Below are 16,749 nucleotides of genomic sequence, written 5' to 3' on the forward strand. Positions count from 1 at the left end.
ATAACTGCCGCTTGGAGTGGGTCTCGCCCGGGGAGTAGAACCGCCACTGACCATATATGAGCGTGGCTCGCATTCTTCCTGTCGCTTGTTTACGGCCGTAAACAATTTGTATCTCTATGGCGGGCCGCCACAGTCTCATTCATTAATGGGAAACGCTTTAGCATGTTTCAGTCTGCAGCAGTAGATTTAGGTTTTTTGCATGCCTTAAGTCTGATTTGTACTTCGAAACCAGGTCATCTGCGTAGGTGTCACAGTGAACGCGGAGACATCCCCGCCCCTTCCGTTGTTAGGTGTAGGAAAAGATGCATGGTTATCATTTTGGATAAATAGAAACTTTGACTTTCATCTCCTCTTTGCTAAACACTCAAAATAAATAAAAAAATCTAACTAAACCAGCTTCATCTGATGTTACCTCAAAATGAGTTTAAACATGTTAAAATAAAGGCAAATCTACACCCACTCTACACTATGCGTATTTCCTGTTTGGTTCCTTACTGGCTTGTTTTGTTTGTATGACCGCCATTGTGGAAAACGACTCATGAAGATGGACCAGCTGGAAGAGCGAGGTGTGCGAGAACGCTGGGACCCTTTTTCCACCTGGATTACCGCTCTTTTTCACCCTCCTGTCCCTCCGTTGTCACACAAACTTGCCCCCATTTCCTCACCGCCTCGGCCGTATCTAGACCCACAGCTAGTTCCTGATTCTCCCTCTTGCGTTGTGGCGTGGAATAGCATAGCACAGACCACGCTTCAATATTGGGCATAAATCAAAAATATCTGCATCATACCTGCGAAAAGCTCACAGCGAATAGAAATTTTCTAAATTTTGGGACAATAATAAAGAGTTTGTTTATATACATGTTTAAGCCAGAATGATTTGACATTTAAATATGACTTCCCTACGACTTTAAAGTACTTTCAGAAGTTTATATTCTGAATGTGACCGGACTTTTCCTTTAACACAATTGGAGCTGAATTTCTGCAGTTCAATAAATTAAAATACCTAATAACACAGGATAAAAATGTTATAAATGTAATGTTTGAAAAAGGTCTGGGGCTGTACCTCTTTAATAACCACAAGCTAACTATAGTGTAGCTTCCTGCATGGACCTTGTTCGACGATGAGTGCTAATTTTATAGGAGAATCACCAGGTGTAATATCTTCCTTTAATACCTGTTTTAAAACCAGCTTGGTCCCACAGGTAGTATTTAGCTACTTGGTGTGACCTCATCGTAAGCTCCGTGTTTATCATAGAGCTTCAGCCGTTCAGTAAAGCTTCTTCTACATACACATTTTTTAAATTGAATATATAAAATAAAACTCGACAGAAAAACAACAAATGATACCTCTTTATAAATTAAAACAGGTTAGCTCCAGCTCATGTTATCAGCCTGTTAGGATGATAATCTCACTCTGTTGTGCAGCGCTCTGATTCATTTAGGAAGGAAATGTTTCCTGAAACAGGAGGAAGGAGGCAAATTAGATCTCTCTAATTAGCAGAATCAGACGGACTGATGCAGAGACATGTCCTGAATGGATGCTTTGCTTTTTACCTAACTAGAGAGGGTTTGCATGAACATCGACCTAAACGTAGTTTAGTTTTGCCCATGCAGGAGTCCAGGGCAGGGAGTCTGTGTGTTTTCTGCTCTGTAACCTCAGCTAAACATTGTTTGCTCTGTAAAGTAACACCCACATCAGCTGCGCCACACCCAGTGATGTCGAAAAGAGCAGGATGTGATCAGGAGGGAGCGACGCTCCCAGGTATGAGGACGACAGTAAAATTATGAGCTTGTTAAAGAATACTGTCAGTTATTCACTTTGAAAACCTAAACAACATCCTCTCTGTGCTGTTAGAGGAATAATAATGATAAAACTTTATTGATCACACATTGGAGAAATTTACCTCTGCATTTAACCCATCCCCTTGGGGAGCAGTGGGCGGCCATCGTGAGGGGTTCAGGGAGCAGTATGGAGTTAAGAGTCTTGCTCAGAGACCCAAAGTGGCAGTCTGTGAGAGTGGGCCTCAAACTCACAACCTCAGGAGTCCAATAATAGAGATAATAGTCATACCACTACCTCACCATTGTTCCTTACCTACTACACTTTAATGTAAAAGTCAATCCACCTTTATATAAGCCATCCTGATTGTACATTTGTCACCTCAAATCTCTGTGTTACTCCCTTGTATTTTTCTTATTTTTATTTTTATTCCTAATGCACTTTTTCCTCCTTGTTTGCACCTTCTTTAAGTACTATGCCAGTATGTGACCAGTGAATTTCTCTGCTGTGAGATCAATAAAGCTCATCTAATCATCTAATTTAATCTAATATAAGCACTAGTCCCTAACCACTAGGCCACCACTCCCTCATGACTCGTTAAAGGTGCCCAACTATGGAAAACTCAATTTAAAAACATTTTGTATGAGAATCACCAAGGAACACAATCCTTTCACCTCCATCATTGCCTCTCTCCATCTTTTATCTAATGTGTGCTTAAGATGCTCTGTTTCCCCTGATGATGTCATCAAGGGAAATAAGCTGTCCAAAGAGATCTGAAGCAGCTTATTGGTAAAGCTACAGCTTTGTATTATTCCAAGCTCCTAGGCTATCTTTACGAACTGAGTGGTTGTCATGGTTTCAGGAGGTGCGGCATTCAGGAGGACGGTGGGGCGTGGAAAACGGAAACGGCTCATCCAGAGGAGGGCTGAAGAAGGAGATTTTTGGTTCATGCTGTTGGCCTAATCTAAGAGGAATTTTCTTCCCGAACAGGAAAACCACGCTGGAGGCCTCATTGTTAATGCCTTTCATTTCCCCTATAGAAGTCGATTGCTCTGATGCTGAAATCTCTTTTAACCCATTTAGGCCTAAAACGCCTGGAAAAAACACCTTAAAAACCTATGGCCGATTTTAAAATATACCCCTAAAACCTGACGTTTTTCTGTAAATTCAGCAACTGTGTCAACGCCTAGTAAATTATTGATATCTCAGCTTCTGTAGCAGATAGAAACAAAATTCAAAAAGTATTTGAAAGCTTACACCTGTGGCTTTCCTGGGAAATTGAGTTTATTTAGATACTCCTTCACAAAAATAAACAATGTAAAAGTAAAGTGAACATTAATATTTTCAATCAAAAATAGTAAGAAAAAAATAATAAGTAATATCAACTTGTGTCAGTGACTTGATGAACTGTTAAGAACAAGAACAGAACATACTGATGACTTAAACAGTCTGCTTCACATGTAACGACGATAGTGCTTGCCGAAGCACTCAATGTGCAGTGGCAGGCTGCACTGTTTACAAACATACACAGTTGGCCCACCTACTTTTTCAGTGTCCAAGACAAGCAAACACTCCCTACACTGTTTGCGCTTGTCATAGACTTTTCCAAAGTCATTTGTGGAGGAGGTGTGTCTACTCTGCTACCTGCAGATGGAGCTGGAGAGGGAGGAAGAGTAGGAGATGGTGAGGCAGGAAGAGAAGATGGAGGAGTCACATTAACAGCCCTGGTCCTGTGCGGTGTGATGAGCTGCTCGGCCAGGTCCTCCAGCCAGGGTTTGTAGCCTCTGTACTTGTGTCTGAAGGCTGTTCCTCCAACAGACCTTGCAGCAATGTAGGCATTGTGGCAGGACATAGCCAAGAAAAAGAAAAACACCCTCCTCCACCACTTCTTTGATCGATGCTGGAATCCATAATAGCCAATCATTTGATCAAGCAGATCGACGCCTGGAACACACAGAACACTCAGTTGACACACATGAAACTCAGACATTTGCACTCCAAAGACCAACAAAACAAACCTTTCATGTGCTTCTGGTAGTCTGCGAGGGAATCTGGCACTTCCACCGGGACGTGGTTGGCTCCTCCTTTTTTGTGTCTTGCCAAATACAGAACGTAAGGTCGTCCTTCTGAGCTACCCTGAACTAGTGCTTTTCCATTGAGGTGTTTTTTTCTAAGCCTCTCATTCTTTGGGAGTCCAGTCCGGTTGGCACGAACAGTGCCGCAAGCGTTCAACCCATGGGTCTTCATCTCCTCTAACAGAGTTACCCCCGTGTAAAAATTGTCCATATAGATGGACAGATAAGACCCATAATATGGTCTGGCTAATTCCATCACCACACGGTGTGCGAGACCCTTCTCTATAGAGCCTTCACGACCAGCATACACCTGGAAGTTGGTCACATATCCTGTGGAGCTCTCTGCCATTACCCATACCTTGACACCCCACTTTGTCGGCTTCATTGGGAGGTACTGCCTGAAGGAGAGGCGCCCTTTGAATTTGATCATGCTCTCATCTACAGACACGTTGCCATCTACCTCATACAGTGCCTGGAATCGGTCAAGGAGGTAATTCAGAAACCAGCGCATTTTCCATAGCTTGTCATCCTTGTTGACATCTGCTGCGTGGTTATTCTGAAGGTGTAAATACCTGAAAATGCACACATAAGTTATGTTTTAGTTTTATGTGAAAGCATCACATAAAATATTGTCAAGCTTTTGTAACACATTTGGCATACAGTTGTTTATTTTTTTTATTTTCAACACTATTCACATTGTAGATTATGACTGAAGACACATGTAATTATGTGATGAACAAAAAGTCTAAGGTAACTCAAAATATATTTTATCTTTGAAATTCTTCCAAAAAAAAGTGAAAAGCAGTAATCAAAAAGAAAAAAGAAAAATTCAACCTTTTATTTTTTCCATATGTGATCATGTCTTCATTGACTATAAAACGTTTATAAAACGTTTTTAAAATAAAGAACAAACATTACATAAATAACTATCTGATGATTACTTATTAACAGTATTATTATGCATAATAATGCATATGTCTGTGTTATAAATTGCAATACAACTTACCTCCAGATGGCCACAAATCTGTCCCGGGACATATTTTGGGGGAACTGCGTCCTGAAGAGAGGTTTACTCTGTCGCCAATAATCTCTTCGTACTGGCAACAGTCCCATGCCCATACACAGCCCAATAAATGTCTTCATCTCCGTCACAGTCACGGGTGACCACTTTGCCATCTTTGCTCTTGTTGGAGTTTGGTTTGTTTGGTCACTGTACCTATTCGTCTCGGTAACAAGATGCATCCAAAGTTCTTCATTAAAAATATGCTCAAATGCCTGCAGCAGTGTGGCGTCTGCAGGCAAATCAACTTTCACTCCCGGTGTGCGGTTGAAAACACTCCGTGCATTGCGGTGGTAGTTCTCCGTCTTCCAGTCACTATCAAAACCTTCAAACTCATCGTCGCTAGCGTCCGACTCGTCGTCTTCGAACATATGTCTTAACCACGATTGGTTCAGCGCGTTCAAAGTCATCATTTTCATCTATACCGTCATCAAAGCCGACACACTCCTCAAAATCACTGCCTTCCGACAACTCTTCTCTGTCAAACTCCTCCATGTTCGCTTAAAAAAAACTTCCCAAACAATGACACGAGGGTAATTACGTCACTCCTTTGCCTCTATTCTGATGCATTTCATTGGCCTAGAGCCCGACAGGTGGTGCAAAAACCTGTATACACGGAAACTGACTTATACGCTCTCCCGGCGTCAATGGTAGAATTACGCAACAGCGCCCCCGGCTTGAATGGTAGAAATGCGGTAATGCTTTCCCGGCCTAAATGGGTTAATCTAGCTGCTTTATGGTCTCAGGACCTGAACCTGCTCATGGTCCCTCGTACTCTTTGCAGGACCTGTGGAGATTGCTACTTTCATGCGGTCGCGCCGGCGCTCTGGAACGACCTGCCTCTTTCCATGCGCTAATTTGATTCTGTTTGTTTTTTAAGAGTGAACTGAAAACCTATTTGTTTAAGAAAGAATTTTAATTCCAGTAGATTGAGGGATGTTTTATGACCACGTCTTTTGTGACTGTAAATATATTTTATGTGAGCAGGAAAGATGCACTCAAGATAACTTCAAGACAGACAGCTGAAAATATAGCCAATAGGTTGACTGAAGACATTAACAAATGGGGGCTGACCAGCAAACACCCTGTAGTTGTTGCAGACAACGCTGCACATATGGTTTGTGCAGTGGAGATAATGCAGCCCATGCATGTCTGCTGTGTCATGTCTGCTCGCTCGAGTGAGGCTTCACTTTTTCACTTTTCACAAACAAGTTTGCACTTATGAGACGCAGTTTTGTGAGTTTTGTTCATATCTGAAGCTTAAACTGTCCGATTTACAAGTTTGCACTTTGTGCTTAATGTGACAGGAAAACATAAAATACATGAGTATTTTGAAACACAGTTGAACCACTTTCATTATTGTAAAAACAGATCGAATCAAAATTAATTGATTTAGAACTGAATAATCATAGTTGAATTGATGCTGGACTTTGGCGAAAATACCCAGCCCTAATTTTAATTTTGTGAAGTACTTTGTTACCTCTATGTCTATGAAAGGTGCTATATCAATAAACATTACTTTCTTACTTTATTAATATGCCTACCATCCTTTTTCCTGACTTTTAAATAATTGTCAGTGGCTGATCTGATCTCCTCTGTGTCTGCAGGCAGCATCAATCCTCTTAGTGTTCTGCAGCTGGATGATCCTCCGCAGAGGTTTAGCACATCTGTTATGAAGAACACAACCAATCCTACCTGGGATCAGCCGTTTGTCTTGTAGGTTTGACACCGTTTCCCCGACTTAACTTATCACTTTTATAAAGATGTAAACTATATGTGTACAGCGGGATATGTATTTGGGTTTATTTATGTATTTTTTATTTACCTCCAGTGAGTTGAATGGACGATCAAAAGAGCTCTGTGTTCAGGTGTTGAATGACGGTCTTCCTCCAGAAGGTAAGGCATCTCTCGGCGATACTGTCTGTCCATGGATGTGCTGCAGCGGGGACCATAATGTGGCTCTTTTGCTGGTTCAGACTCTTTACTAGGTCAGGTGTGTTTGCCTTTTGATCTTGTGAAGAAGCACCCCAAAGGACAGCAGACGTTTGCACTAAAGACCAAAGACACAGTGACTGGATCACTGACTACTGAGGTTGGTCCACCCGACCTTTTCAGCTGATGAGTGTGGTTTCTTCTTCAATGAACAAAAACACTAACCTGACTTTAACCTTCCAGTTTACCTATCTAGAGCCCAGCGAGGTGCGGTCCTGGCAACCTCCAACCCCAGCTGCCAGTAAGAGGGTGGAGATGGACCGTACCGTCATGCCTTGTGGCACCGTGGTCACCACCATCACGGCTGTGAAGAGCAAGCCAGGGCGACCTCTGCCTCTCAACAGCACTGGTAAACGCTGCAAACAAAACAGCTTTTCAGGGTTGGAAGTTTCTTGGTGTTTTTTTCCAGGATTTTTCCATGTTTTTTTTTTTTAGGCTGGAAGGAACTTGGAAGGTCAAATTTACTGGAAAGTTTTGTTTCTTTTGGTGAATATTTTGCCTTAAGCAGGCCCAAATCCAGTAATAACCTTGAGGTGGGGTTCAATGTCTGTAACAGGGTGTCTGTGGGTCATTAAAAATCATTAAGTTATTAAATCATTATTTTTTTAAATTAAGGCCTTAATTGGCATTAAAGTTCATTAAATGTGATTATTGTGGCATTTAAAATGCTTTAAAATCAGGGTTCCCGCGGGTCCTTAAAAAGTCTTAAAAGGCATTGAATTCTAAAAACTAAAACTAAGGCCTTAATTGGTATTAAAATGTCTTAAATCAGTCTTTCGTATGTCTTATTTTTTTTAAAACATCATAAATTAGATTATTTTTATTACGATTTATTTTTGTAATCTAAATAAAACGTTAAAGTTGACAATTTTTTTTTAATTATTATTCTTTAAAAAAAACGGCTCGCCATTATTGGTTCCGTCCCGATAGCGGACATTTGGGAGATGCACCATTAACCTTTTGTCTGGAAAATACGAGCAAGTGTAAATGTTACGAAAATTGGCTATCCAACCAAGAGTTTTCTCCATGGCTAAAACCAGTACCAGGGAACATACATGAGGCACAGTGACTTAGCACTGGTTATGTTGTGGCTTTAAAACTGATTTGTTTTGTTCCCTGCTAAAACAAAGTTTGTGAATTCAGTTAAATAATTGTTAAAATATATCTGTCATTTTGTGTTTTTAACTTTCTTCCTGTATGGAAAGCTTTTCAAAATCTGAAACATTAGTGCAGTGGTTTATGTTAAAATAAACCTTTGGGTTAAGTTGTTACAAGAGGGTTTTTCTTGTGTTTCTTGTGAATTTGGTCTTAAATTTTAATTTCAAGTGGCATTAAAAAGTCTTAAAAAGTCTTGAATTTAACTTGCCTTATGCTTTAGGAACCCTGAAAAAATACGTTAAAAGATATTTTATATCAAATATAACTGGTTCAGCGTGTTTGCGCGAAACTGCTTCCAGATGATCGTAAATCTGTATGTTTGGAAAAAAAGCTTGAGGGGGAGAAAAAGCTAGACAATGCAAATTTCAACTAAAGTGTAAAACTGTGCGATGTTTTTAATCTTTGCATGCAGCTACAGCTCAAAATGTACCACCAAACCACAGGGATTAAAAGTCAACAGGTCATGGTGTATGTCCTCACACTGTGCGGCCCGACACTCTGATGCGACCTTACGGTGGCTGACTGAATTTCAAGCATGTTTGATTATTCTCCCGATCGGGAGGTGGTCGTGAGAAGCTGATCGCCCCTCGTTACCCCCCGTATACTACACAACGCACGATCAGAACTCGGCCCTATCTAAAAATTCTCACACGACTGGAAAATCGTCCCAAAAAGGGCAAAAATAGCACAGTGTATGCCCTGCTTTATACACTTTCAGCAAATCGTAGCAGCGAATCGTTAAGCTTTCACAACTGGTGGAGTAAGCTGATAAATCACACTTTTTCCAAATCCTGTTGGGAGATAAGCAGACATCTTTCTACAAATGCACATCTACAAGTGCTTCTCTTTGTTCTATTTTAGCTAAAACAGAGTCAATTGCGGTATCGGCAGGTGAGTCCTCCAGCGTAGCCGTGTTTTTTATGCCCCTGCAAGCCCCTTCTGACTGTCGTCATTCCTACAGGTCCTGCCCCAAAAAAACACTGCTGTCATTGGTCCAACTCGCTGGTTGTCACAAGACTGACATTTTAGCAGGAGTCTTTCAAGATGGATTTGTTGTGATACTCAAAACTCAGATCTCGAAAACAATCCATCTTACAGCGCTGAGTAACCGGTGTAATCTGAGTATAAATAAATTATTTAATTTTTCCTACCATTTAAAGGCTGTTGGTAAATGATCACTTCTGTATTAAATATGTAATTCCCTGCTGGGTTTTTTTTCTTGGGGAATTTTCCCAAAGAGTGTTTCCCTGGTGGACTTCTCCTTATGTAGCCTGGTGGTTATAGTTAGTGTTGCACCGATACCAGTATCTGGCAGGACCCAGATCCAGCACTAAAATGGTGGTTTCGGTATCGGCGAGTACCAACAAATAGGGCACTCATACCATTTTGAGAGCCAAAAGTTTATTCAACTATTGTCACCCATTCCAGGTAGGCAATAAAAAGTTCTACTGGATTCACTTTGTATTAGTCTTTTTCCTGCTTCACAAAGGTAGGCAGCAGCTTGACAAAGCCATGATGGCAATTATTTTACATCCAAGTAGTGTGCGGTTCTTCATATTTACACACACACATCAATTTCAAATAGATGGTATCGGTATCAGCAGATACTGCACAGCCAGGTATTGGGGCCAAAAAATGGCATCGCCGCAACAAGAGTTCTAGTGAGTTTATTTTTCAATGGGACTATCACAGTTCTCTAAATATGATCAATTACCAGGACTTTCTTCCAGTTTGTTCAGGAAGAAATGGGGAAGGAAAAAAAACAACTTTCTTCCTGTTTCTTTCACTTGTCTGGAAGAAACTCAACTCTGCGGCTTTTTATTCGCTGCTTGTTACTCCTCTCGAGATAATCAAGCCTCAACGTTGTTCTTTTGGTTTTAACAGCCATTTATTGTGGACAAGTCTTATAAAGCCCCAAAAAATGCCTTGATTATCTCGAGAGGAGTAACAGTCAGTACTTATTGGCCGCATAAACTCCAGAGGAATAAAGATAACTTATACAGCTTTTCTCAGAAAACCAGTCTTATAGCTTTCTGGTGAAACTTCTTGAAAAAACGTGCAAAAAAAAGAATTGTGTCAATCAGTCTTTCCCATTGGCAACAATGTGAAATGCGGAACAAAAACATAGGTTCCTCCTTACATTTTAATGAACTTTTTAACCAACCTACATAAACATAAATTTACTAAAGGTTATTTATTTATCTATTTATGATTGAACTTTTAATTTCAATACTAGTATGTATTAACTTGTTTTTAACTAAATATTAGAATATTTAAATGAGCTGACTCTGATGGCAGCTACACTGCTGTTAAAAAGGTCAAAGGAAACAGAGTAAACCTAAGCCCCATTAATCCATCCCTCCCATCATCCCACCAGTGTGACCATCAACACTTAGTTGGTCTGGATTTAGTTTATAGATTTTCTGCTCTTTGACAGGTTTAAATATCTGCATCTTGATCATTGGATCATTTTAGAGTCTTCTAATAACCTATTCGGGAAGAACAACAGCCTGTCTTTTGTCTCCTCAGAGCCGACCCTGAAGACGGTCGACAGCAAGGCCAAGCTAGTTGAGCGCAGAGTTTCAGAGCAGGCGTCCATACTGGGGGGCACAGTGAGCAAGGCCTTATCGTCCTCTGACACCGAGCTGCTCATGCTCAATGGAACAGACCCCGTGGCTGAAGCGGCGATCCGACAGCTCCACCAGTCGGCCAAGCAGAAGCTCAAATCGCCAGTGAAGAAGAGCACCATCATCATCTCAGGCATCGCCAAAGTAAGGATGAGTCATGGGGGCCGAATGCACCCCTCCATCCCCTGGTGACGAGTTAATTAAGTTTTTTTCTGTCAGTTGGAAAAAAGAAACAATCCTCTAGATGATAAACTGTTTGGCTTTTGCTTCCGGCTGAACCCACATGTGACCGGGTGACTTCTGGCTAGAAATGTTGCTTAGATACGGTGTTTGAAATGGAAATCTGCCTCTTCCCTCAGACGCCCCTGTCTCAGGATGACGAACTTTCTTTGATGGCGGGTTACGCAGCACAGATGGATGCCTCGATGTCCGAGAGCAGCTCCACTCAGGACATGAACGCGGCCGTCGCATCGGGTGCCAGCAGCAGTCCTCCTGAGGGGTCCGAGCCCCACAAAGGTCCTGCCGAAGTTGGCCAACCTCCAGAAGACTGGGAGAGTCAAGCTGAGGAAGCGCTGGACAACACATCCCTGTCCATGTGTGTATCTGAGGCCAGCTGTAAGAAAAGCAGAGGTGAGAAAGTGTTCATTACCGTTCAATGAAGATCATGTCTTTAAAGGGTAATGAAGAAGTAAAATTTATTTAATCAAACTGTTCTTCTTCTCAAAGTCTTACTGAAGTCCTTGCTGCCTGAAATGACCATTAAGTGAGCAAATAAAAGAATTTATACATATTAACATGCATAAAGACATTCACACACATTTTCATTCATACAATTATTACTCATAATCCACATGACCACAAGCATTGCAAAAAAAATATATATATATATATATTTCCAAGTTTTTTTCGCTTCCCATCCTGGAAGCTTTTTCCAATTCAAAATATCACAAATAGAGTTAAAGCTACAGTGTGTAACTTTTAGCGACATCTAGCGGTCAGACTGCAGACTGCAGCAACATGAACATCTCCCCCCCACCGCTTCTCCCCCCCAACAGTACGGCGAGCGTTACGGGACAAAATGTCTTCCACGACGTCCGCATCACCTACCTTCTCAAGTGATGAGGTTTGTTTACATAGATAATTTTACAGATAGTATTTCATTAGTCTGTGTAGGGTATAGATTTCATGTAGACTTTAGATAATAAATATACCCGTTATTTTTTCTACATCGTTGTGACGTTTTGGCGATCTCGCAATCGCTAGTTTGTTGGCTCTGCGCTGCCGTAGCGCAAAGATGTCAGCCTCCATGGCTGCGAGACCCGCTCCTATGTAATTATAAATAACGAATTCTAAGGCAACGCAAATATTAAGGTTAAGAGGCTGAGCTCGTAGATGATGATAAAATAACATAGTTATGTATAATATATTACATTTCTGACTGTATATCCCTGTAATTATTACACACTGTAGCTTTAAGTTCGAGGTTTTATAAAATGGACGGCGGAACAAGCGAAACGGCTTCAAACTTAGAAACAAAATCCACTTTTTGAAATGACTATGACCTGGATGACTGAGAATCTTCACCAGCATATTTATATACTCTGCGCCTCAATAGGTAAACATGAAGTTATAATTTTATTTTATTTTTAAGGTGAAATAATCGCCAGCTGATTCCTTTCCATATCAAATTGTTTTAGAAAAATGTCCTCAGTTATAGTGACATTCATGTCAGGCAGGCCTAGTTTCCTTTAGAGACTGTTTTAAACCCCTGCGCTGCTCGTTTCTCTTTAGTCATTGTGCTGCAGGAACCACAGACCGCTAATCTGTCATCAGATGATGGAGCCCGTCTGTGATTGGTTGAAAATAACCCACAATAATAATAACAGATTACTTCACTTTTTATGGTCAGACTCTGTAAATATCTGTTGATGTTAATGATTGTTGCCTGTTTTTATTGCCGTATGTTGTTACCCAGTGATGCAGTCTGTTTCCTTTGTGCTTTTCTCTCCTTTCCGTCTGCTGTTTGAACCTTTTTGAACTTTTCATCACTGCCATCTTAGAGGAGAGCAGTGCTAAGCAGACTTTATGCCTCGATGAGTAAGTTACTACATGAGAGTTATTGACACTGTAGTGTGTAGTCCTGCTAGTGTTATTAGAGTCTAGGAAGATGATGGAGCTGTGTAGTGTTGTGTTTTCAGCCTAATCATAATAAATAGAGCTGGGTCCTCCACCGACAGATCTGACTGAAACAGAAGGAAAAGCCTGGTCCTCATTTATCAACTGAACACAAAGCAAAACAAAATGTGCTGTCATTTTGACACCAGCTTTGGATGCATCTGTTTGGATCGAAGAAAACGATTCGCTTTGATCCAACTGGCCTCAGATCAGTGAAGAACAATAAACATCAGAGGATGATTAGAGGAAATGGCAAAATAAAACCCAGAACATGCATCAGGAGCCATCGCATCATTTACTTGTGTCTCTGTTTTTCACGATTTCTGCGGGGGAGGTAGCTATGAATAAATATTTATTAACCGCTGACCATTGGAGCGCCTGGGGGCCGGCCGCCGTCCACGCGGTTTCATGAATCATGTGGAGCTGCACCAAAATCTATGGCGCACTGCAAAAGCTTATCTACAAATAAATCAAATTTTGTTTAAATGAGTGAATTTGTCCTTAATTTGAGCAAATACAAATCATTTTGCCAATGGAAAAAGACAATTTACATTTAAAATAAGAAAAAAACGATTTCATAGTCTTATTTCAAGTGTATATTATGTAATTACCTTATTTTAAGAGTAAAACTCCTCATTCCATTTGCAAATCATCTTATTTACCTTCTCAAATTAAGGATAAATACACTTAATTTCAGACATTTTGACTTATTTCTAGATTGTTTTTGCAGCGACAAACAGTCTACCAATGGAAGGATTATTTTCCCTTAAAATCATTGGATATACACTTTAAATAATAAGACTGTTCTTTTTATCTTATTTTATACATAAATTATCTTTAGAAAAAATGATTTACTTATATTTGAATATTTGCATTGCAGTTTCTGCTAATCAGCCTCAGTGACTTTACAGTATGATGTTCATACTGATTTTATTTTTCACTGCTAAAACTGATCTGAAAATAAATAATTAAAATAACATTTGCCTTTAAATTGGGCAGGTAAATAGGATGAGCTACTGATAGAATGATTATCCTCGCCCTAAAAATAAGATATTATGCACTTGAATTAAAATAAGTTATTTTTTTCTTATTTTGAACATGAATCATCTTAGTCTGTTGGAAAATTGCTTTATTTAGCTGCTTATATCAAGGTATAACTCCCTTTTTGAAGAAAAATGACTTATTTTTCACTTTTTGCAGTGTTCTTCTATAATTCATTGGTTTTAGTGATTAAGTGTAAATTCAGGGTTTCTGCGGGTCATTAAAAATCATTAAAAGTCATTAAATTATTATTTTTTAAATTAAGGCCTTAATTGGCGTTAAAATTCATTAAATGTGTTAATTGTGGCATTTAAAATGCTTTATTAAAAAAATGTTTATAAAAACAATTTCTTCAGACATATTATATCATGATATATTTGCTTGGAACTGCTTCCGGTTGATCTCAAAGCTGTATGTTCAGAAAAGAAGCTTTAGTCGGAGAAAAAGCTAGAGAATTGGAGGGAAAAAAGCAAATTTCAACAAAAAAAGCTGGAAAACGAAGGATTCGGGACATGGCTGCAGCCTGTCAACGGGTGCCTGTTGGTGGCATTAAAATAATTTCTAAAAACATTAAAAGAACATTAAAAAGCATTAAGTTAGAGTTATTCATTCCTGTATAAACCCAGAAATTTGTTTGTATCCAGGCAGAAACAAAGGAGAAATGTCAGACTGTTTGTGATCATCCAACACTTTAAATTCAGTTAATATAGAATCATTTCTGGCCTCCTGTACTATTTCTAACTTCCCATTCTGCTTCTTTGTCTTTCCCTCCCAGGAACTCTAAGAATGATTAGATTTTCCAGATAGTTTCATTTGTTTTTCTCAGTAATGTCCTTCACATTGGAAAAAATCAAAATCTAGATAGGTAATTTCTTTCTTAAAATAAGTGCATTTGTTCTTGAATTGAAGAGGTAAAAGAGAAAGTTTGCCAATGGAACAAGACAATTTACATTTAATATAAGAAAAAACAAATGCCTTGTCTTATTTAAGTGCATTTTATCTAAATATCTTATTTTAAGAGTAAAAATACTCATTCCATTGGCAAACTGTCTCATTTACCTACTCAAATTAAGAATAAATACACTTAATTTAAGACATTTTTTTCTAGAATCTTGCTTAAAGCCGTGCTGATTGTGTCCCCCCCCCACACTTTCTGCTGCAGGGAGCTTACTTCAGAAGAGTGCCAAGCTCTTTTTCCGGCGGCGCCACCAGCGCAAGGAGCCGGGGATGAGCCAGTCGCACAACGACCTGGTGTACCTGGAGTCTCCTGCGTCGGTGGAGCGGGCCAGCAGGACCGCCACGCTCAGCCGCATGCTCATCCGCAAGAGTAAGAGCTATAAAAACAAGAGTAAAGCTAATGGCTCTACTCCTGCAGCGGATCCACATGTCTGACCCCCCCACGGCGTCGCTTCTGGTCCATCTCAGCCTACCGTCATCACCTCCATGTTAAAGATGCACTTGCAAACAGTTAGGCTAACCTGCTTCCTCCCCAGCACTGTGAACAGCGGGGCTAACAGCCTTCCTTCTAGCATTCTATAGACTGCATGTGTGTTTACATGTGAACAGAGGTGTACTGGTTGATGGCTTTATAATATTTAGCATGTTACCTTTAATCAATTTATTTTTTACCACAATCGGGAATCTTAAGTGCTTTTATCACCCCGGTTACGGACGGATGGGACTGATGCGGGCCGTCTTCCTTTACCTCACCGACGCTGAGGGTCGAACAGAAAACTCTTCCCTGCTGCGATCCGTACATTTCCTACGGCGAATGGGCAGAACCAAAGATGAGGAGCGGAGTGCTGTTTGTATGATTTGCACAAGTCCAGTAGTGTGTTTTCATTGTGCGATGAGAGGAGCCACTTCTGCACTCCTTCCTGTTTGAACTAAAGGGAGACCATCATCATTAGACTACTATTTTAACACTAATGTTACAGCATGATGGTTTGAAAATGGATTACATTTATACTAAATACTTGATAAAAGTTTTTAATATTCGTTTGCAATGTATGCAAAAATCTTTAACTCCCTTTTAACTTATTTAGCCATGAATTGAATAGAAATCTGTTTCAGTTCACATGTTGATAATGTAGAGTAGAATATGGATTGAATATCAGTTTGTAACCTGAACATGTTTTACAAGGGAGACATGTATGGAGTGAATTTTGTTCCATTATTGTTGCAAACAGATAAAATGTTTAGTGAATCAGGAAATTAAAGTCAAAAAATGTGTATTAATGTTTTGAATGAAGTTTTATCAAATTCTGTTTGTACACACAATTTTTTTTCAAAAAATGTTTCTATAGATTTTATATTTTCATTTTTTTTTTTTTTTTTTTTCGGATTGAGTTTTATGAATAACATTTTTTTATCCACTTGCCTTTCACAGGTCACATTACTTTTACTTCAAGCCCATTACATTCATTGACAGATAGCGTTGTTGCTAACGTCTACGCGTACGAATAGAAATGTCTCCGCTCCTACAGAGGAAAGTGCGCCCCTTTAGAACTGAAGAGAATATGATCTAAAGAAGAATGCAGGTCGTAAAACTCAATCTGAAAAAGAGTAATATAAAAAATTTATAAAATTTATAAATGTATATATTAAAAATCTAAAAAAAATGTTAAAATGTAAAAAATAACAGAAATTTTTTGATCATTTTTTTTTTTATCAATTATAAGGAAATATCTTTTACCTTTTTTTTTTTTTTTTTTGTATATTTTTTTAACATTTGTGGATTGCATTTTTTTCTGACACATTTCCATGTACAAAACTTGTTCTTTGTTTCCAAGAATAACGGAACAGAATTCACTCCATAGGCCTGAAGACACTGAGAACCTT

At 39.5% G+C, this 16,749-nt stretch overlaps 1 protein-coding gene across 2 annotated transcripts in view; it reads left to right on the top strand.

The window, feature by feature from the left end:
* Window positions 1-16,518, top strand: part of LOC119792360 (C2 domain-containing protein 2) — a 41,586-nt gene extending 25,068 nt beyond the window's left edge. The window contains exons 7-14 of one of the 2 annotated variants that reach the window (XM_038298975.1): window positions 6,523-6,631; window positions 6,747-6,811; window positions 6,892-7,007; window positions 7,091-7,256; window positions 10,595-10,836; window positions 11,052-11,322; window positions 12,753-12,789; window positions 15,071-16,518. In XM_038298975.1, coding sequence (XP_038154903.1) covers window positions 6,523-6,631; window positions 6,747-6,811; window positions 6,892-7,007; window positions 7,091-7,256; window positions 10,595-10,836; window positions 11,052-11,322; window positions 12,753-12,789; window positions 15,071-15,239 — 1,175 coding nt within the window. In that variant the 3' untranslated portion in view covers window positions 15,240-16,518. The remainder of the gene's footprint in view (window positions 1-6,522; window positions 6,632-6,746; window positions 6,812-6,891; window positions 7,008-7,090; window positions 7,257-10,594; window positions 10,837-11,051; window positions 11,323-12,752; window positions 12,790-15,070) is intronic. The other variant, XM_038298966.1, reaches the window with a different exon arrangement.
* Window positions 16,519-16,749: the final 231 nt, after the last annotated feature.

The sequence above is a fragment of the Cyprinodon tularosa genome, unplaced genomic scaffold (assembly GCF_016077235.1).
Source record: "Cyprinodon tularosa strain WSP-4 unplaced genomic scaffold, ASM1607723v1 ctg1115, whole genome shotgun sequence".
NCBI classification, from domain to species: domain Eukaryota; kingdom Metazoa; phylum Chordata; class Actinopteri; order Cyprinodontiformes; family Cyprinodontidae; genus Cyprinodon; species Cyprinodon tularosa.